Genomic DNA, 23,054 nt, shown 5'->3' with positions numbered 1-23,054 from the left:
ACTTTACTACCTTTATAGGAAAACAGTTAAGTTTAGCTACACTGTTGGAATCGTATCAAGTCTTTCTGAAATGTTCACAGTAACACCTGGCAGTAGAGATCTAGTAACACAGATGACATAGCCAAAAGCCTTTGTTCTCACATCTAGGTCAAAGGAAGACAATACCTTTTCTGTAATTAAGGCAGACTAGAAAAGCAGCAAATTCCCATCACCAGAGATGGAGCTGGGTAAATAATCCAGGAACACTACAAAGATGCAAACAGCAAATGACCCAAGAATTAAATAGAGCATGAGCCAGAGCTTGCAATTACTATTAAAGATCTACCATTTATTGAACACACCCGTTACATACAGGACACTGTACTAGGCACTCATGTCTAACCACAATCCTGTGAGACAGGGTATGATCAGCCCCATTTTAAAGTAAAGGAAATAGACTCAGAGAAGTTAAGCAGCTTGACTAAGGTCCCACAGCCAATACAAGGTGCAGCTCTACCTCTAATCTGTGAGTTCAAAGCCCACTTTCCTTCACCTTGCTCTGCTCTTGAGATGTAAGACAGAAGCAGTAAGTAACTGTAGCCCCCTCAGGGCTCCCAGGACCCCACCCCACGGGGCTTCCATACCTCCCGTCAGTTCCATTGTTAGCTTTTCATTTTCAATCATCTTCTTCTTTTCTTCCAGCTCAGCAATCAGGTTCTCTTTCAGCTCAACTTTCTTGTCTTCAAATTCTTTCACTGCCGCTTTCTTTTCTTTGATGTAATTTCTTTCCACTTGTTCCGTCTGAGCAAAAGAGAAACACAGGCTAGGAGTACATGGGCTGGGAGCCGGGGCTCCCACCGGAAAGAAGCCTGACTCTGTCCTCAACAGCAAAGAAAATACCTTTATTGTAAACATGAGAGATACAGGTTCACTCACATACACATCTGTAGTAACGGGGTGTCTGGGAGCAAGTTTTCCAATGAAAACCACAAACATTGAACCACATGCCGTTTGCTTGTTTTTCGAGTATACCTCACTTGCTATTCAGGTATTTTCTCTTTTCCACGTCTTATATTTTACAGCTTTGATATTAAACAAAAATACATTTCTCAGAGATAACAATTCCTTTTAAAGATACAACTTCAAAGGAGAACAGATTCCAGATGAAATATCTATATTCAAAATTACAAGATATTGAGGCTAGATAGCATGAGTTACTATTATTTTTTGATACTTACAGCAAGAAAAAATAACTACTGTAGTAGATCGTTTATTAAATGCCTGAACCCTAAAGTACTCAAACATCAATAGCATACTAAATAAAAATAGCACATGCACCCACGTTTAAAATCTCACCATTGTAGTAAGTGACAAACAAGTGGGACTATGGAGGGCTGTGGGAGTGGACTGTGTGACACTTGGCTACGACTGACGATTTGCACTGAACTGAACTAAAAAATGGGTTCCAGCAACGTGGCTCTGAAAAACCATGACCTTCGCAAAATGCATCTCCCCACCAAACACACACACACACACACACACACACACACACACACACACGCGCTAGCCACCCTGGGAGCAATACTTCATTCAAGACTCAGGCCCTCATCTCTACACTATGGCACCGATCCTGACACAGAAGCAGCACAAGGGTGTCCACGGGATGAAAGGAAAAATTTAAAAATCTTTCTTACTGGCCCAGAGAATTTCAGCTGTAAACAGAATTCAGAGATCAGGCTGCTTCAAGGACCAATATCAAATTATTAGGCCATTAAAATTCAGACATATTTCTGAACAGCTTTAATGTGAAATAAAAGTCAACAAGAAAGCAGTGAGGGGTGAGTATTCCTCAATCCTCAGTGATAAGCAAAGCCTGCCCAATCAGAAAAGGAATAGACGGAATGTCTGAATTGAGATAAATGTCCTTTAGTCTAACAGAACAGTGATGAAGGCTTCCAAACTATCTATTTGGTGACAGATGGAAAGGTCACCAGATTGGGAGAGCAAGATTCCAGTCTCAGAAAGAGCCTACAAACCCCAAAGATCCGTGGTACTTACTTCCAGCTGGAGGAAGAGTTCTGAAAGAGATAAAAAGTGCAATTAGATTCGCTAGGCTGTGTCACCTTTCTAGACAGTGATGCTACCATTCATTAAGAAGCAGTAATTGCTTTCTGAAAGCACAATACACAAAGCAAATGTTTTTATCAGTAAAATGTTGATATACATGAAAGGAAAGGATGCAAGAAGTTACCTGTCTAGTTAAAACTTGACCCTGAACAGATCCGCTCTGGCAGTTCTGCCTGAGGGCAAAACATGAGCAGCAGGAACCAAATTACCCTGGCAAAATAAAAGTTATCCTTTCTTTCACTCAGTCCACACCCTCCAACAGTCCTGAAAACAGCAGGGTGGGTCAGGAAGACACTGCAATCCCTCCAAAAGCAGAGTTGGTGTTGGTGTTCTTAGGGCTCTGGGCAGTAAGGTTGCTCCCAGAGAATCCAGATGACAGAAGTTCTGAGTCCTCCTGGGACTTCACTATCAGGCCACCAAGCTCTGCTCACAGCGGTGCCCTCTGGTCTCTCTGGTCACATTCCCGAGTTTCTGATCAAATGTAGCCCCTTCCCTGACGCCTTTCCTGACAACTGCTCACTCGTAAAGCTCTTCTCAGACACCTTAAAGTATCCACCCAACAGTATTCGACAGCTTATTCAGTACTACTGTGTTCCAGGTGATCAGTAACTGTTTACCCAGCAGCTCCCCCTACCACTAGATTGGTACTAGATTACAATCCCCTCTGCAAACTCTGCACTTCGAACAAAATAGGTTTGTGGCTTCCGATCTTTTCTGGGTGACAGTGGGTCTGTTACATATGGTCCACAAAGATTGTTGGTAGTCCAGTAACTCCAGGGGGTGCTACTCACCATCTATTATACCAGGGGCCCCTTTGCAAACCTGGTTAATTCTATGAACCCCAGAAAAAAAGCACATATGCACATTCATGCATACTCCATGGAGTTTTGACAGTTCCAGGAACCCCAGATTAAGAGCCCAGATGCCAATTAACAGTTGTTGGGTGGGAAAATTAATTGAGGAAAAAGACAGCACACTCCTTTTCTAATCCCCAGAAGCCCTACCCACTTCAACACGAGGATTCACTGGGCACAGGAGCCCAGGCACACTGAGCCCAACATGCCTCACTCTTGGGACTGCTATCAGACGTATATCACGCATGAACAGACCAGAGAGCTGAAGTCCTGTGCCATTCTGAGAAATCACACACTGTACCAGCAACTCAAAATGACAATTAGCACCTTAGAGGTGGTGCTTGTTATTTTAGTTAAAGCAGCCAGACACCAGACCCTACCAAAGCAGGTGGATTATCTCTGCACAGAATGTGCTTTGTAAAGCTGAAGTAGTGACTGATTTAGGAGCTCTTCTGCATTTTTACCTGGAGGAAAGAAATGTTTACGAAAGAACACAAGAAGACAGGACTGAGAGTCTGCAAGCAGAACGAAAACAACTCAATACTCACCCTGCTGTTCTAGCTTAAGAAAAATGGCTCAGATCAGTTTTTTTCCTTATTTACATCTTATACTGAGTCCATGAGGTATTAGTATTCCCTTTTACAGGCGGGGAAACTGAGGCTTCAGGAGCAAATACCCAGCTTAAAGGCACAGATGTAAAATAATGGACAGGGATCTGAACCTAAGACCCTCTCCTTCCACAATGCCACCTCCTTTACCTGCTAAGGGGGAAGTCTAGGAAGAGGGCTGAGGATTTTAAAGATGTCCCCAGCAGGTGCTACGGGAACTCAGAGTAGAATGGGGTAACAGGAGGGGCCGGCAGGAGGTGGATGGGCAGAGGGTTAATGGCTGTGTCTCCATTTTCCCAGTGTCCCCTCACCCTTCAGATCCTTTTCTATCTGTTAGTGTGCACTGGACATCTTCTCACTGGGGGGAGAGAGTGAAGGGTTCCAGGATTCCATCAATACAAGGTTGGAAAGTTGCTGAATCAGAACGCAAGAGGATGGCAGCGTGAGTAGAGGCACCCAGCCACCATTTTAAAACCCAACATCCACCATCGCAGGAGCAAGCACCCTGCTGGCACCAGGATGCCGGCGAGCTTTAAAATTCAACACACACCAAAAATTTCCCGAAAGCTCAGGAATCCACGTTTATGCACTCTAAACCGGTGTCACGTCTCACTTTCTCCAAGATTCTTTATTTAACTCATATTGTTCCTTAACTTGACACATGTGGATCTCTTGTCAATACAACAGTGAGTTTCCTCAAGTCAAAGACAATGTATTATACAACTTTATATCGCTCAGTGCTCAGATACAGCAGAGGCACATAAATTTTTCTTGAATGAATACATTTAGTGTATACAGCAGATGAGAAGCATGCTTTTTCTCTAAATGCTTATGATATAGTACTTTGGGGAAATAACAACAGGACGCCCCTGCCCCAGCACAGAATACTGAAATGAACTTGAAACAGGACTAACACAACCTACACTCCTTTTTCCGCATCAGCGCTTCTGATTGCCCATCAGGCCAGTCATGATGGCATGAGCAGGAAGGCGCAAGACCACCCCTGGGGTACCAGGGAGAACAACCTAACCACAAGGAATCACCACTGACACCCCTGAGGACTGGGCCATTCTCTGGAAACTGGAACAAAAGATGAAATAATTTTACATAACTGCAGCTTTGGAGTCTCTCTTCCCCTAACCTCTCTATCCCCAGTGGAATATCTGAGATACATTCTGGAGAACAGCTCCTCAATGATCAGCAAATGGTGGAAAGTTTGAAAATGACTCATTTGCATTTAAGAGACTTACCTGCATTTCGTATCCTCTCTTTGTACTGCTGATCTAATTTTTTCATCCTCTTCTGATATTCCTGTAATGTGCCTGATTTTGAGCATTTAAAAAATAAAGTTATTATTTTGTTTTCTAAAATTATTCTCTAGCACCAACAGTGACTGCTTTAGTAACACCAAAGTAAAACACAAACCAAGGAAAGCGACCCCTCAGCAGTTAACTGGACTCTGGTCCTCAACCAAGGCACACAGCAGAAACCACCTGGGGACTGTTCTGAGTCCACCTCAGCCCAGTACATCAAGACTCTCTGGGGACTAAGGGGGCGTGGAAAGGTACTGACACCAGCTGACTCTGATCACTTGTTGCAACAGTCTGAGTCACGGGCCTCCCTTTCCTGGAAAGGGTTCGTTCTCCTTCAGTAAGGTCTAGGTCAAGACTGTCCAGCAAAACTTTCTGCAACGGTGGAAATGTACTACATTTGCACTGTCCAGTATGGTAGCCACTGGCCACATGTGGCTGTTTTAGCACTTGAAATTGCTAGTGCCATTGAGGAACTGAATTACTAATTTTATTTAATTAAGTTTAAACAGCCACAAGTAGCTGGTGATAATACTAGTCAGCTTAAGTACAGATTCTAACCAAATCTCTACCAATTTCATTGCTCTTCCCCCAGAGGAGCTAATTATTAGGGGGCCAATTTGTAGGGGGAAGTATTTCCCGATCATAATGCTTGTTCATGGGCTGGTGCAACGGAGTGGTTCACCCCCAAGCAATAAAAGAACCTAGTAGGAAAGCAATTTCACTGATGAGGGAACTCCACAATATGAAGCCAAAGAGCTAATGGCAGCAGCTAATTGTCCCCAAGTTCTCATGGTGTGCCCAACACTATGCTAGGCACTCCTCATGCATAATCTCATCTACTATTATTTTCTTCATTTCACAGATCATAAAATAGATTAAGCGAGAAAAAAAGTGGCTGGCCCAAGGTCACACTATTAGAATGTAGTGAAACAAGGACTCAAACCCCTCCTAGAACTTGAGAGCCTGCGCTCTTACCCCCATGCCACGCTGCCTTTAGCAGCCAGCAGCACTCGATGAGATAAACCTGCTTTTAATTTACCAAGCAAAAAAAGAGAAAATACAGTGTCGATAATCCACAGCTCATTAACTCTTGGTTTAAAAAGGATAGTAAAACTTTATTTTTTGGTGACAATGTCCCTCCTAAAAATATCTAGCTTTAGGCACGGTGATTTTCAATTCATGCTCCACAGAAAGCCTCAAATGAGATTTCATTTGAAGAAAGCATTTGATACATATTGGAAATAAATTAATTAAAAATAAAGGTTTGAAAACCACCACTTACTCTGCTGATAGCAAAAGATAGTAAAATGTGTACTGGGTCACTAAAATCGGACAGATCAAATTTTAAATCACTCCCACAAAGAAGTGAAAAACAGATTTATCTTTACAAATGAAAGATTCAACCACACACCAACCTTCCTGTAGTTGTTGTAACTGCCTCTTGAGAGAAGCCAGTTTGTCCTGATACATCCTATAAAAAAAAAAAAGCCACATTGAAAGATAAAAATATTCAATACTCAATTCCAAAACTATCTACCCACTGGAACTATTGGGAATGTCGTTAACATCTTTCAGGGAAGAGGGGAAACTAAAGTCAGCGAGTTGGTTGAAAATATACCAGTAACTACAGGGAACAGAAAGGGACAAGAACCCTGAATCATATTCTAATTTTGTAGATTCTCCTGGGTTATCCCACCTTTCAAGAATCAGTCTAACTCTGCAACTATGAAGACAGATTTTAATAAATGACACTGATGAACAGGTAAGAACATACAAAAAAACCCCTGAAATTATGAGGTTACTGTCCTCTGGATTTTGAAGCATAAGTAACGCATACACACACAAAAATGGAGAAATGGCGCTAAACACAACTCTTATATCAACTCTACAATTAGATTATAAAATTCCAAAGGAGTAGGATTATGCCCTCAGCATGTTTTTCTATACAGACAGCTTAGCTGTGTAAGCACTAAGGCAATAAACCTTCATGTCATTTTTTAAAGCACTACTCTTTTAGGATCAGAGAAATAATAGTAATTCAGAAACAAAAGTTAAAATGCAGCACTTATTTGCAATCCCAGCTGGATGAGAACACACAGCACACACAAAGCAAAAGAACTTGGCATGTTATTTTTTTTTTCTCACATCGAATGGATTATAGGCAATTATACACTCCAGCACGTCTGTTTGATGGTAGATTCCACATGTAAATCCCATTTCGGCAATATTTTTGCTCCTACCCGAAAAACACCTCCGATTTCACAGTGACAAAAACAGGATTCTCAACCTGAAAGAACTCTGTCACACACACAACAGGCAGAAGAACCTTCTGGTATATGTGTTGCAAAGCGAGCACATAGGCACGGTAACATTTTGATTGCTCAAATAAGGGCTGTAAATACAATCTAACTCTCTACAGGTGGAGCAAAGAGGAGGCAGAACCTGAGAATCACGCAGGCCTGATGCTTTTAGGGCAGATTCTGAGGTACTCTCCATGCCCTCCTTGAATCACACAACGCCTTCACTTGTAATCAAAATTATTTTCTATATCATCAAATACTAAGAGGGAACAACCAATTAAAAACTCATCTCAAAATGCTTAAACATATTTACAGGAGACGGAATGGATGAGAAAACCATGCCGAGAAGTATCTGGAACCCAGGGCATTACAGTTTTCACCACATTGAGGGTGCCAGCCAATACCTTTGAAGTCTGAGTCTGTCTTTGAAAGGCAATACTGACAGACTGAAGACGTAAACAGAAAAAAAAATCAGACTGATGAAAACCATGTATGAGAAAAAGAACAGGTAAGTGAAAATACATCTCAAATGGGTCAAGGTGAATCAATTCAAGCTTTTTGCTTGAAAGAGAAGAAAAAGCAGAGTTCCAGGAACGAAACTGGTAGAGCCTATGAATTATTAAAGACATCCTTCTTTATTCAGCACTGTTCAGACTTAGCTGAATTACCCCTTTGGGTTCCAAGGCATGAAAAGGATGACAGAATCCAGAAGATGGCCATAAAAAATTTACAAATAGGACCTAAAAGGAAAGGAATGTAGATTATTTAATTTAAAGGCAAGGAATTATAAAAGGCTAATCAAGATCCTCAAAATACGTTTAACAAATACATACTGAATGTATCTTGTACTGTCTTCCATCTGCACATATGCTAAAAGTGAGCGGGGTTTCCGTTTCTCTAGACATGTTTGGCTGTGGCTGTCTGCAGACAATGAGAAAAGTATGAGGACAAATGCGAATGTGGACAGAGCAGGGGACCAAGAGCCAGCAGCCCTGCTTCCCAGTCCTGGTTTCCCTAAGCTGCCCAAGCCCCCGGCACGCTGGGCAGCACGTTGGGCAGCAGGCAGCTGATGCACAGTGAGCTCACGCCCAGCTGAGAACCCGACTGCTTCCAGACATCATTTACCCTCCCTGTGCACTGGTTTTCATGTCTTAAAAAAATGAAGTAGTAAAAGGTTCTCTCCTGTTATATGTCCTTATTTCCTCTCCTGGGATCATTTCCCTCAAAGTCGTTTCTGGCCCACCAACACGAAAGTCTTATTTAGCCGGGCATGGTGGCACATGCCTATAGTCCCAGCTACTCAAGAGGCTGAGGCGGGAGGATCACTTGAGCCCAGGAGGTCAAGGCTGCATTCCAGACTGGGTGGCAGAGTGAGACCTCATCTCTAAGAAAAATAAAATAAAAATAAAAAGTAGCCCGGAGCAGTGGCTCATGCCTGTAATCAATCCCAGCACTCTGGGAATCTGAGGTGGGAGGAGTGCTTGAGGTCAGGAGTTTGGGACCAGCCTGAACAAGAGCAAGACCCTGTCTCTACCAAAAATAGAAAAAATTAGCTGTGTGTGGTGGCGCACTCCTGCACACCCAGCTACTCAGGCGGCTGAGGCAGGAGGATCGCTTGCGCCCAAGAGTTTAAGGCTGCAGCAAGCTATGATCACACCATTGTACTCTACCCAGAACGACAGACCAAGACTCTGTCTCAAGAAAAGTTTTTTTAACTAAAAAATTAAAAATTAAGAGTTTTATAACAGAAAGACCATTAAATGAGACAAACCTAAAGTGGGAAAATTGTACACATCTATGTGGTCTTTGGAAGCACTATGGTCAAAAACATACACAGAAGGTCAACGCAGGTTGAGTAGCCCGTGTCTGAAATGCTTGGGACTGGAAGTGTTTCAGATTTTTTTGGGTTTTAGAATATTTGCATTATACTTACCAGCGAGCATCTCAAATCTAGAAATCTGAAATGCTTCAATGAGCATTTCCTTTGAACGTCACGCTGGTACTCAAAAAGTTTTGGAATTTGGGCCGGGCGCCGTGGCTCACGCCTGTAATCCTAGCACTCTGGGAGGCCGAGGTGGGCGGATCGTTTGAGCTCAGGAGTTCGAGATCAGCCTGAGCAAGAGCGAGACCCCATCTCTACTAAAAATAGAAAGAAATTATATGGACAGCTAAAAATATATATAGAAAAAATTAGCCGGGCATGGTGGTGCATGCCTGTAGTCCCAGCTACTCGGGAGGCTGAGACAGGAGGATCGCTTAAGCCCAGGAGTTTGAGGTTGCTGTGAGCTAGGCTGACGCCACGGCACTCACTCTAGCCTGGGCAACAGAGTGAGACTCTGTCTCAAAAAAAAAAATAAAAAAAAAAAGTTTTGGAATTTGGAGCATTTCAGGTTTCAGATTTTTGGATTTCGGATGTTCACCCTGTTTAAAGATTTTGTTGTCGATTCTGTATTCAAGAAATACAAAAATCATACTCACTGTTCCTTCATTTCTACATAGTCTTCTTCATCATGCTTTGCCAGGTCAGTTTCACTAGCATCCTCAGTATCTGAGTAAAAGTGGGCAGAAGGGCCAGTGAAAATTATAACTCACAAAGTTGGTGTCACTTGACACAGCTTAGGCACTTAATGAACTCCTATAAAATCAATTTCGGTGCAGGCCTGCATGAAGTTATTGGTAAAAATGTATTAAATACAGTCAGCCCCTGTTATCTGAGGACACAAAATCTGCCAATAGTGCCAACTGTAAAGGACTTGAGCAATCTCAGGTTTTTGTATCCATACGGGTCCTGGAACCAATCCCCCATAGATACCAAGGGACAACTGTACTTCTGAAAAGAAAATCCCATTTCCAACTTATACACAGATTAATGCAAAGAGCTTCCTTTTATCTAAAGTGCAGCCACAGAATAGGGTGAATCAGATGTGGGTAGTCATGGTCAAGGCTGTTACTTCTGCAGAAGCAATAAGAATGGCAGTTTAGGAAAGGAAATGTGGGCATGAGACTGGATACTACAGGCAGTCAAGCCCTAATGCTCCAAAAAAAACCCACAAAAAAACCCTAGTATGTACATTCTCTCCTAGTACATGCCCAGTTTGAACCGTTCACACATTTTCACATCAGATACACAGTCGTTCTCAGTATCCACTGGGGGACTGATTCCAGGACTTCCCTCAGATACCAAAATCCTGGGATGCTCAAAGTCCCTGATATAAAACAGGTATCTGCAAATAGCCTACATTCTCCCATACACTTTAAACCATCCCTAGGTTACTTATAATACCCAATACAAAGTATATACTATGTAAGTAGTTGTTACACTGTATGGTCTAGAAAATCACGACAAAAAAAGAAGTCTGTACAGATTCAGTAAAGATGCAATTTTTCCCCCCTGAATATTTTCAATCTGGCCAGGCGCGGTGGCTCACACCTGTAATCCTAGCACTCTGGGAGGTCAAGGCAGGCGGATCATTTGAGCTCAGGAGTTCATGACCAGCCTGAGCAATGAGCAAGACCCCGTCTCTACTAAATAAATAGAAAGAAATTAGCTGGACAACTAAAAATACATATAAAAAAAATTAGCCGGGCATGGTGGCACATGCCTATAGTCCCAGCTACTTGGGAGGCTGAGGCAGTAGGATCGCTTAAGCCCAGGAGCTTGAGATTGCTGTGAGCTAGGCTGACGCCATGGCACTCTAGCCCAGGCAACAGAGCAAGACTCTGTCTCAAAAAAAATATTTTCAATCTGTGGTTGGTTGAAAACACAAATGTAGAACCCACAGACATGGAGATCCAACTGTATACAGCAACAAAAAAGAATCCAACACAAATAACTGAAGTATTTTCAAAGTTACAACTAAAGGGAACAAGAAGGTGGCAAGATGATCAAACAAAAAGTGTTTGAAAAACATTTTAAACATTGTTCTTAGAACAAGCAAATGGCTCGAGTATCTACATAATTTCAACAGCTCCTATATTTGAAGGAGGAAAAAAAAATCAATTTTGGTTTCAGTGCTCCCCCTCGTGGGCATTAAAAGCAGTGCAAGTGATTCACATTCAAAATCTCTAGTTAAACCAGGTCTTCAAATGTAGTTAAACCAAATGTAATTAGTTCCTTCAACTTTATGTCCTGCATCTGCAGCTGCCTTTTGAAATATCTGTTCTCCACAAACCATTTTCCCTTTGAGTCTAGAGGCCTTCACTGAGTTCCTATCATGTGCCAGCCAGCCACATTACTTGGCACTTGGGAGACCGAGATGAATAAAATGCGCTCTTCATTCCAAACAGCTGGTGTAGCTTTTGCTCCACAGCCCTATTTCGTGCCCGAATACTTTACCCAGATATCGGTCTCTTCTTATCTCCTCTTTCTTCTCCCTGACCTTTCTTATCTCTTCACCTTTCTCCTCCTTCAGCCAGCTCCTTCCTCAATCCCTCCAAAACAGGACTCTACACTTGCCAAACTGTAAAGCCCAGTTTGAAAAGCAAGGTTCTAAGAGGCAGTAATGATAATATAAAGGGCACGGAACTGAAAACACACACCTGGGCACCGTTAACCAAATCCCTACCTCCCCCAGTGCCTGTTTCCCCAGTGGTGAAAACATTTACTGTTTACTGAGTACCAGGCCAAGTACTTTACATACACATATGTTATTTAATCCTCACACCTACCCTAGGAAGTAGGCGCTACTAACAGTCCCATTACAGTTGGGTAAACCGAGGCTGATAAAGCTCAAGTTGCCTAAGGTTACAAAGCTGGGTTAAGTGACAGAACCAAATTTAAACCTACATCTGGCTGACTCCAGGTCCTGTCCTTTTAACCAACCTGCCATTCTCAATTCTGTACTACACCACCCCAAAGTAGAGCTGACTTATACACTAGGGGAGAGCGACTTGGGAACAAGAAGCAAACTGGGCTTTACTCTGATCCTCTGGGGAACAAAAAAGGAGTACTACGCTTGGTGAAGTCAAATGGATGACTTTTCCATTCCAAACAGACAGCTAGGGGCAAGGGTAGAGTCTTAAAGGGACCTCCAGCTCTGACAGCATCTAAGTCCTTTCTTCCCATAACGGTTGGGCGCAAAGTACCCAAGACTTACCCCCTTCCCCAGCGCAGGTGGAGGTAACTTCCCAGAGCCCCGGTCCTCCCAGCTGCCCCCTTCCAGCCGGCCCCGAGCCCCGGGGGCCGCCCTGCCCCTCTCCCGTGCAGCCCCACCCCCTCCCCCAGCGGTCCCACCCTTGCCCGGGGCTGCCCAGCGCGCTGGTGGACTCACCTTCGTCCGACTCTCGGCCCCGACAGCTGCGCTCATCGTCCTCGGCGCTCTCCAACTCTTCGTCCTCCTCGGGGTAATACTCCGGGGCCGGCGGCGCTCCAGCCGGGGCCGGAGCCGGAGCCAACAGCCCCGCCGCACTCATGTCGTCTCTGGCCGCAGCTGAGCGTGTCTCCAGGAAACCGCGGCCACGCGCTCTGGAGACACCACGTCCCCGTAGCAGCGTCCGAGAGGACCCCCAACTCGAGGAGCGGGAACCGCGGCTGCGACCCCTTCCCCGGCTGCGACCCCGTCCCCGTCTCCGACCCCTTCCTCGTCTCCGCTGAGCTCCGCCCCCCGCGCCCGCGCTCGGCGACCGGGGCCTCGCGCCGAGGGCGACTTCCGGGTCGCGAGCTGCCCAACGACCGCCTGACTCCGCCATCCTTGCGAGAGTGGGGAAGCCGCCGTACGCCCCCTTCGCCGCAACCTCAGCCCTGTCATCGCCGTCTTAAAATCCTCACCTGTAGTAGGGAAGGGGATGGAGGCAGGTTCTCTTGAGTTAGGCAAATCCATGGGCAGGCCTGGCTGCGGTCAGGACCCCGCGGCTCAGAGGGATTTCCGGAAGCGGCCGCCAGGCGGCGCCTGGAGACAAAACTAATGCTAGGATCGTTAGCGACCTGAGGGGCGGGGGGCTTGTAGGGCCCAAGACAGGTGAAGGTGATCTCTAATTTAAGCAGGTGAACCACATAAACTGTCCCCTTAATAAGTAAGGAAGGCTAGACGTTCAGAGTGTGCGCGATCATGGAGAAAAAAGGGAGCCTGGCTCCTCCCCCGACTACTTGAAGCTTTAAGAACTAAAATCCAAAGATGCTGATATTCCATCCTGGGGTCAGCGAAACAGTATTTTCCTAGTCCTTAGGAATTTTTTTTGTTTGGATACGTTTATTTGGTAAGATGTCCTCCCGATTTTACAAATGAGAAGATGTCATTTGCCTTAAAAAAATAGCGTTCTAGTCTAGACTCTGAGACCCGGGCCCTCCACAGCCCAGCTGCCTCATATTTCCTTGAATATTAATTTTTTAAAAGATATTCTTGCCTAATCCAATAGCTTGCTAACCAACTCTCAATTGAGCAAGTGGAGCATTTGCCTACAGGAAGTAATTTGGCTACAGTAAGGAAGGCCCAGGTGGAAACTCACAAAACAAGAGAGCTGAGTATCTGCATGAATTAATTTGTGTGAATCCCTCTGAGTAGAAGAGGGACACGTGTTATAAGTTTTGCTGAACGAACAAATTTAGCATGTCCTTTTTGCTGAAAGCAGTGTGGTCTCATTGCATGTAGGAAGAAAAAGGATAAGGAAAAGGGACTAGAGGTGGTTAATGGTTTGTCCAAAGTAACCCCCTCTTTATCTTGTACCCACATCTCCATAGAAAAAGTAACCAGTAATAAAGCTGAACACAGATGTGAAAGCCAGGGGGTATTCTAATCTAATTCTCAGATCTTTTGTAATCAAATTTATCTCTTAATTGGACCCCACGGAGTCTCCTAAAAATGAAAAAGTTTATTCCCATCCCATTTATTTTGACATTTCTTACTATTTTGTTTTAATTAAAGTCGTGGCTCTATTTGTAAGGGATTTTTCTTCCCAACAAAACTCAAGAATTTCCAGAATGGAATGCTGCAATGTCTTTCCAGGAGCTCAGAGATCTTCCAAAGCTCCTTTTAAATAATAGTCATTCTCAGAGCTTACTGTAGGTCGGCCATCTATATTTAAACTAGGATTTCAGAACTGTCTCTTGTCCAAAGGATGAAGTCATTTTCTTTTTTTGTACTGTTAGATCACATCTAAATTATTTGTAATCAACTATATTGAGTAACTTGAGTTCCTATCAGCAGCAATAATCACAGAGCAAAAAAGCATCAACATTTTAGAAATCAGAGTTCATTGATATAATGAATCCCCCAAAAAATGTTGATTTTGTTGCTAAATGGTTTCCTTTCAAGATGCTGGGGTTTTATCATACTTATGTTTTATTTTTATTTCTATCTTTTTGATTGCAAACAGCATCTGTTAATGGTCACGCATTTCTTTTTTATATGTAATGAACAGACACAACTGAAGGCTTGGGTGGTGAAAATTTACCACATCTTTTTCTATCCCAACTGCCAACTGCAGAAATGGTAGGATGAGCTCTTTGAAAAATGCTCTTTAGTGAAAGGGAACCTACTCAAAAAAAATTCTCTCATGGCTTCAGTCTTATCCAAGCTTTATAGTTGTTTAACATGATGATTTGGGACAGTCTCTATTGGCCTGTAAAAATCAAGTTCCCTGAAAAGCAAGTTTTACCATCTTGAAATCTTTCTCTGCATCCCTTCCCAAAATGGCACTTAGCCACACTGTTCAGGAGACACCTGCTTCACAAATCGACTTAAAATGAAGTCCTGCCAGGTGCACTTACACAACTTCTTGTGCCTCCAGGCCCTCTCTGCATACCCTAACACCCAAACTTGAACTTTAAAGGAGAGCATTGAAATTGGAATGGCGTATGACTTTTTAAACACTAGAGAAGACATGTATACTGTTTTAGAACACAAATGTTGTCAGTGGGAATTTAAAAAGAATTAACAATGGAGGTTTTTCTGAGAACTAAGGCCTGTATACAGGTGACAAGGCTTAGGATCAAAATGTGTACCTGAAATGAAACAGTTTCTTCAAAAAATGCTAAATTGTCAAAGTCCATAAGCTTACTTGGGGTTTATGGGTGAGGAAGGCAGTTTTTAGTTCCTGGTGCTGATTTAATCAGCATAACCAGTTTCACAAAAATACAACAAATGGGTCTAAGTAACATGATGCACTTTCACCCCTGGCAGGCATTATCTTTCAGCTTGGGTCAAGATGGGTCTCTGGTTATCACAGGGTACACATGGGTCAAAGCTCTTTATCCTTTGGCCATTAGTTCACATAGAATCATTAAAACCTGTGGCCCTTAACAATGTTACGTTGAATAGGCTTGCTGAAACCTTGCTAAAGCTGCCAGGGTTTCCCTACCACAGTTCCTGTTCCTACTGTCAACAAAACCCACAAAGTAAGTATTTCCAAAGCTTTGTGCTTGTACCCATCAAAATGTGACCCATCTAGAACGCTTACTTGTGCCCAATATGCATCAGAGTATTACAAAAATAGATTTTTCCCCAACAGCATTAAATTGACGTCTGCTGAACGCAATGCAAGTAAAGGTATGAGATGGTTTAAATCCAGGAAATAGTTAGAAATCCTACGCAAATAAATGCTACGTTAATGTATGGCGGAGTTACTAAGGAAGCTATGCAAGGTTTAGTGAGAGAATGGGGTCTTCCCAAGACTCTTTTTTTTTTTTTTTTTTTTGTTGAGACAGAGTCTCACTTTGTTGCCCAGGCTAGAGTGAGTGCCGTGGCGTCAGCTTAGCTCACAGCAACCTCAAACTCCTGGGCTTAAGCGATCCTACTGCCTCAGCCTCCCGAGTAGCTGGGACTACAGGCATGCGCCACTATGCCCGGCTAATTTTTTCTATATAGATTTTTAGGTGTCCATATAATGTCTTTCTATTTTTAGTAGAGACGGGGTCTCGCTCAGGCTGGTCTCGAACTCCTGACCTTGAGCAATCCACCCGCCTCGGCCTCCCAGAGTGCTAGGATTACAGGCGTGAGCCACCGCGCCCGGCCTTCCCAAGACTCTTTAACACGGTGGCCTCTGGGAGACTCCCAAGAAAAGTAAAGGCGTGGGGAGGAGTGCCATGAACTTTGACCCCAAGGCAGCACAAACAAGACCGACCGCACCCCAAGCGGGCCCGTGGGTAACTAAATTGGCGAAGTCTTCCGTGTCCGAGGAACTCCGTCCCACCCTATCCCGCCCTCCGTCAACTCCGCCAATCCTCGGGCTCCATCGACCACTCGGCTTCCCAGGTGCTTCCAATCAAATACCTATATCCGGCCCCGGCCCTGTGCCCCACGATCAGGGAAGGTCAGTCGAGAACCTATCTGAGCCACGCTGGGGGCGTGGTCGGGGGCAGGGGGCGGGCGTACTGAGACGGTGGGGCGGAGCGCGCTCGGCGCAGTCGGGTGCGATTGGCCACCCCTGGCAGGAGACGCACCTCGGACAGCAGCAGCGGCGGCCGCGGGAGGGTCGGTGTGGCGCGGGGCGGCGGGGTCCTGCGTGCAGAGTGGGACGCGACGCGAAGACCGCGGGCGGAGGCTCCGCGCAGCCGTATCCGGCACTCAGCAAGCCGACCCGGGGATCCGCCGGCGGACAAGCCGCAGGAGACCGACTCGGGAACAAGTGTGGGAGAGGAAGCGGCGGCGGCGGCGACGCCGGGCCCGGGAGTGGTGACAGCAGGTCTGAGGTGAGTGCTTCGGGGCGCGGGGCGGTGACAGCGTGAGCCGAGATGAGCGGACCCTACGCGGAGTGAAGTCAGGGAGGACTCAGGTGAGGGGAGTTCCGGGAGCGAGCTTGACAGTGCGGACTGTGGAGGGGAGACCCCAAGAGGGACCCGGACAGAGGGCTGAGGGGAAGGGACCCCAGGAGGAGCCGAGACAGTGGGTCTGAGTAGAGAGGACCCCGAGAGTAGCCGAGACTGAGAGTCCGAGGGGAGGGGTCCCCAAGAGGGGCCGGGACAATGGATGTGAGGATAGGGGACCCCGAGAGGGACTGGGACAGCAGGGTGAGGGGTGGGCACCCTAAGAGGGACCATAGTAGGGAGGTGTGGGGAGGGGTCCCTGAGAGGGGCCCAGGACAGCGAGGTGAGGGGAGAGGTCGTCCAGAGGGGTCGGGACAGCAGGTGACTGGAAGCAAGAGGGGCCGGCACTGAGAGTCTGAGGGATGGGGACCCCCAGAGAGGCCGGGACAGCAAACTGGGTAGAGGAGACCTCAAGAGAGACTGGGACAGCAGAGTGAGGGGAGGGGACCCCGAGAGGGGCCGGGAAAGTGGACCTGAAGAGACGGGACCCCTGAGAGGGGACGGGACAGTGAAGAGAGGGGATCCCAAGAGGATTTAGAATAGCAGATGTGAGGGGAGGGGGCCCCAAGAAGGGCCAGGACAGCAGGATGAGAGGAGGGGACCCCCAGAGGGCTGGGGACAGCGGGGTGAGAGGAGACCCCCAGATGGCTGAGGACAGCGGGGAGAGAGGAGGGACCCCCAGAAGGCTCAGGACACAGGGAGAGAGGAGGGGACCCGCAGAGGGCTCAGGACAGCGGGGAGAGAGGAAGGACCCCCAGAAGGCTCAGGACACAGGGAGAGAGGAGGGGACCCGCAGAGGGCTCAGGACAGCGCGCAGAGAGAAGGGGAACCCCAGAGGGCTCAGGACAGCGCGCAGAGAGGGGACCCCCAGAAAGCTCAGGACACAGGGAGAGAGGAGGGACCCCCAGAAGGCTCAGGACACAGGGAGACAGGAGGGGACCCCCAGAGGGCTCAGGACAGCGCGCAGAGAGAAGGGGACCCCCAGAGGGCTCAGGACAGCAGGCATGAGCGTGGGGACCCGGAGAAGGGCTTCGAGCGTCCGGCGGAGGCTCGGACCCGGCGGGAGGCGGCGGCGCGCCCAGGGTGCGGGTCGGGCCCCTGCCCGCGCAGGCTGGGCTGCTCCGGAAAGGCGAGGGAGTCGGCGAGGGGTCGCGCCCTCCGAGTTGTGGAGACCTCCCAGGACGGCAGCGGCGGGGAGCCTGGGTCGGGGTGGGGACGGGCGGTAGCGTAGGCAAGTGTAGACCGAGGGTCTGCAAGCCCCGATCTCCCTGAGGATGGTGTGTGAGCCCGGGACCAGGGGTGGACGGTGGAGCCGGATTATATAATGAAACACCTCCGAATTGCAACGCACGGGCTGGCAGCGGGACCGAGATCTTGGAGGGATCAAGAGTTGTGGTGCTCGCTGACCCGCTGGCTTCCGATTCGTTCCTTAGAGTTTGATGTGGATGCCTCGAAAGTGAGGGGCTTCGGGACCTTAAAGGGAAGGTCAGGTGAGAAGTTGGAGGGGGCTTCTTCAACCCGCCGCAGAAAGTTGAAAGGAACAGGGATCCTTTTGGAGACTCACGTTTTGGATTCCTTAGGATGTTTCTTTTGATGGACCCTTGTATTTTCCTGGACTACTGATTCTTCATTTTAGCTCAGCAAGGAGCTAAGAAACTTTTTCAGATTTGGCAACATATCGGTATCAATGTTTACAAGGCAGATTAAAAGGGGACTATACTAGGCTTGCAATCTGGACTGTTTAACTTTGATGCGTTGGAGATAGTTGGAAGGTCAAACTGAATTTTAAAAAGATGTATTGGAGTTGCTAAACTAATAGCTAAATTAAACGAATATCTTTCCAATTAGAGTTCTGATTTCTCATCCTGAAAGCTACCAGGACTGAGCTTTAGGCGTAACTCCAGGACTAGGTAAGGAGAGAGATAAACCTATTTAAACCGGACACTGTATGTCCTGGTGGGAGGTATTCATCCCCTAAAATGCCGAACCAAGTAGTGGGAAGCAATAGAGGGTGGGAATTAGGGGGGCAGCCTCCTACTTTGAAGGGTGTGAAAATTAAATTAATGACTGGCTAGTTATTCATAGCACTAGGAATATGCTAATACTCCCCTAACTACCTTTCAAACTCAAATGCACATGCTTTGTTATGGTTGTTCCTAGTAGTTTTGTATTTGAATTTTTTAGCTCTCCTTTTCTCTGGTATTGCTTCTCCACACTTCTCTTTTTCACTGGTTTCTTTTTTATAGAAACAGACTTAGAAAATGATGGTTTTAGGAAAATAATGGGGAATGTAATTACTGTATCATTTCACAGTTATTTAGATACCTCCTTTGTTTCGGGTTTAAAATGTGTCTTATTAGAAGTCTTTTGCCCATGTTTAGTATGGACAGCTTTAAGGAAGAGGAAGAAAAGAATGCTGTATTAGTTCCCAAAACCATAATGTAGAAGATTTACAGGGAACGGCTATTTAAATCCAAGACAAAAATTACTGAAGTCATTTTCTTCCGGGTGATAATAAGTAGAGGACATGCACTGCTTGGGGATTTTATTTGACATTAACTGATACAGAGCAGATCTTATATGGCTTCAGAGAGCATGGAGCTTGATGTGGTTATGAAAATTCCAGTAACTAGAAGTCCTCTCCTGAGAAATAGAAGTTACACAGATGAGAGGAACAACAACAGCAAATACAAATTTAAAATATGAGACACTATAATTTATTTAAGATGTATTGAGTGTAATTTTTTTTTTTTTACAGTAAATTTATTTTTCTAGAACGCTAGGTAGAATTTGAGTAGAAATAAGGTCAGTTAACTCACAAGGTTATTTAGAAGGGGCATATAGTCATTAGGTAGTGCGTATTAAGTATGAAATGGTCTGTGGAAGGATTGAGAATCTCAGTACCAATATTTCTACAAAGTAATAGAAATGTTTAACAGAGAAGCTTTCTCCATACTTCTTAGCTCATTTCTGACTGGTACAAATGGTTGTTTCTTAAGACAAAACATTAAATTTATTTCCTTGTAAGAAAAGAAAGTGCTCTGGTACTCCCCTGAGTGATTACTGAAACAATCATTTCAACCACATTACATTATGGTATTGATCCAGAGATGATAAAGAGAGATTCATTGTAATAGAATTTTGAGTAATAGGAAAAGCCTATAATAACTTTATTCCCTGGGGAGTTAGGAGAATGAGGGTTCTAGGTGATTTTTTTTTCATTTGTTTCCAAAAATAAAACTATACTAGGAGAAACTATAAATATGTCTGAAACCATTATACCTTTGCTCATTTAAACTGTTTCTTTTCTGTTACAAAATACAATCAAAAGAAGAGATTAAGATGGAGCCTTACACTTCCATATGAATGGTCACCACAACCACAGAATGCAAATTCTTTTTGGTTCTTAAACTGTTGTCAGTCTTAGTTTAACATGATGCAAATTCTTGCAAATACTGCCCAGTAAATACAATAACCCATTTTACATTTTCTATACCACTTGAGTCATAAACAGTCAAACCATTGTAATCTTGGAGACTACGTTGATATCCAATTTGGCTTAATGTTTAAGCCAACCTGAATAAACATTCTCATTGCTTGCCAGCATTCATATTCATTGGTTTCAGTAGTATAGAAGAATGAATGAAAACTATTGGTACTTTCTTTTAATAGTCTTAGTTAAAAGCCTCTCTCCTTAATAATCCTCCTCCAGTCTTTGTTTCTTCCCTCCCCCCAGAAAAGAAGACAGAAGAAAGGAAGGAAGGGAGATTGTGTCTAAAAGTATTTTGTGACTTTCCTAAGACTTCTTTTCAGTTTGTCTTCAATGAGAGATTCCTGTCAATCAGAGTGGACAGTTTTTCAATTAGTATTTTTGAGTTGTGGGATATTATACAATTGCATTTCAGCATAGGGAGTTTAATTTGTGATTGTTTAGCTTTTTCACCCATTTAATTGGTTGCTTTATTATTTGCCAGGATATAGTAAAAGTTTTTTATTGTTTCTTAGACTCAGTAAAATAAAAGTGATATTCATCTTTCCATCTATAATTATAGATTATATTGAATTTATGAGCCAAAATGTGATCTAACTCCTTTCTAAGATGTAGGTACCAAATTAAAAAATATTGTATGATAACCAGTAGGAATTAAATTGATAAATTTTATTTTTCTAGCCATATGTTGTTAAAGTTACCTACTTTATAAGTCAACCTAGTGTATTTTTTTTTTTGGTCTGACTTGAGATTTGTTAGAGATACTGAAATATATTTAAAATCTTTCTAAATTATTTTTATTTTATAAGTTAAAGGGCTAACTCTTTGGCAACAGAATGATTTAGGGGCCAATTTATTGATTTGTTGCCACAGATCCATCTCCTAACCATTTGTCAGCTATCTTACAGATACACATCTTTCATCCCTAGAGTGAGTGAGAAGAGGAAGATGGTTTGGAACACGTTTTACACCTAGCAAAACCTACTCCCATGAAACAAACAGGAGTGACCCATGCAGCTTTTGGTCTTCTTCGCAGTGTGAATTTACATGCTGGAGTCTAGTGTTTTGGGCCCTTTCACTCTGGCCTCAGTGAAATCATAGGTAGCAAAATCAGCCCCACGTTATATGTTTTATGTTGATATTGTAGTCAATTATCAAAGTACTTATTGAGTTCAATTTTACTTTTTTCTACTAGTTTTGAGGAACAATGAGAACCTTTTATTTCCAGATCAAATGAGGACATTATGCAGTATAATTTATTTTTATGTTTCACTTTCTGTCTAATGACGCTGGCTTATGTCCATAGCAATGAAGGCTTATGACAGTTCAAATACATTTTATTTACCCATCACAATAGATGGCACTAATCAAGACAGAATGCTTTCTTAAATAAACTAATAACCTAATTAGTCTTGGCACTAGAGGCATTACACAGAATCATAGTTCATGGCCAATTTTCCATTCTGTTCTGAACATTAGCCTTTACTTTCTGAAGGGTGTATGTGTAAATACACAAATATTTTCAAAAACCACATAAACATAGTTTTAAAATGACCTAGGTCAGCTGGGTGTGGTGGCTCATGCCTGTAATCCCAGCTACTTGGGAGGCTGAGGCGGGAAGATCACTGGAGCCCAGGAGTTAGAGGCCACAGTCAGCTATGATCTCGCCACTGCACTCCAGCCTGGGCAACAGGGCAAGACCCTGTCTGTAAAAATAAAACAAAATACAATGACCTAGGTCAAGATTTAATAGCAGAAATTCAAACTTACAGTAATATGCCTACATTATCTCTTATGCAAAATTCTCTTCTGTCACTGTATACCAGTTCCCTGTTTGCCTGTGTTATTTACTAGCTTGTCAGTGGGTTGAGGACAGAGATGAGTCTTATTCGTCTTTGGGTCCCCCATAACTAGTACCAGGCAAAGTATGAAGGATGCTCAATAAATGGGAATTGATTGAGTGAATGACTTAATGATTACCAAATTAGTAGACTATATTTTTGTCCACACTTTGTTCCTTATCCTCACTGAGGGCTTTTAGTACATCAAAAGGGTGATAAAGAGGCAGTGATTCCTTTGGAACACAAGGAAAAATGTTAGCGTTGTTCATCTACTACGTAAAAAACAGCATGATACAGTGGAAGGAGAGAGGGCCTTAGACTCAGAGTGACCTAGGCACCTATTTTGGTTCTGTTACTGTGCCAGCTGCCTGAACCTGGGCAAGTTACTTAAGTCTTAATTAAAGCTTTCAATTCTCTCAACTGTAAAATAAGAATACATACCTCTTGGGATTCATGGAAGGAACAAATGAAGTGATTTATGCAAAGTGCCCAGCACAGTGACAGACACATAGGAAGTGCTTAATACATGGTAGCTGCTTATTATTTTAATCACTTGAAACCATTTCTTATTGCTGTTTTTGCTCTACTCCCAGTATCTAATCATTTGCAGAGTCCCATGGATCCTGACTCCAAAAAAGAATAGTTAATAGATTTGTGAATGGGGAAATTGAGATTCAGGATAAATGACTGCCCAAGGTCACCTAGACAATGGCAAACCAGATCACTATGACCTAGATCTAGTTTTTCAACTCAGTACACCTGCTTTATACCTCTCCATGGTCCAAAGATCTAATGAGGGCCCT

The 23,054-nt window shown here is 44.3% G+C and overlaps 2 protein-coding genes across 2 annotated transcripts in view; one reads left to right on the top strand and one right to left on the bottom strand.

Moving 5' to 3' along the window:
• The window catches only part of SUDS3 (SDS3 homolog, SIN3A corepressor complex component), a 33,933-nt gene extending 21,158 nt beyond the window's left edge, over positions 1–12,775 (bottom strand). The window contains exons 1-6 of the mRNA XM_069496842.1: positions 12,452–12,775; positions 9,660–9,729; positions 6,297–6,352; positions 4,819–4,890; positions 2,038–2,057; positions 624–780 (exon numbers count right to left, since the gene is read on the bottom strand). Of these exons, the coding sequence (XP_069352943.1) occupies positions 624–780; positions 2,038–2,057; positions 4,819–4,890; positions 6,297–6,352; positions 9,660–9,729; positions 12,452–12,593 (517 nt within the window). The 5' untranslated portion in view covers positions 12,594–12,775. The remainder of the gene's footprint in view (positions 1–623; positions 781–2,037; positions 2,058–4,818; positions 4,891–6,296; positions 6,353–9,659; positions 9,730–12,451) is intronic.
• Positions 12,776–16,558: 3,783 nt separating this feature from the next.
• The window catches only part of TAOK3 (TAO kinase 3), a 154,748-nt gene continuing 148,252 nt past the window's right edge, over positions 16,559–23,054 (top strand). Inside the window, exon 1 of the mRNA XM_069497520.1 lies at positions 16,559–16,806. The gene's annotated coding sequence lies outside the window, so the exon portion shown is untranslated. The remainder of the gene's footprint in view (positions 16,807–23,054) is intronic.

The sequence above is a fragment of the Eulemur rufifrons genome, chromosome 21, assembly GCF_041146395.1.
Source record: "Eulemur rufifrons isolate Redbay chromosome 21, OSU_ERuf_1, whole genome shotgun sequence".
NCBI lineage: Eukaryota > Metazoa > Chordata > Mammalia > Primates > Lemuridae > Eulemur > Eulemur rufifrons.
This window is presented reverse-complemented; position numbering and strand designations above follow the sequence as displayed.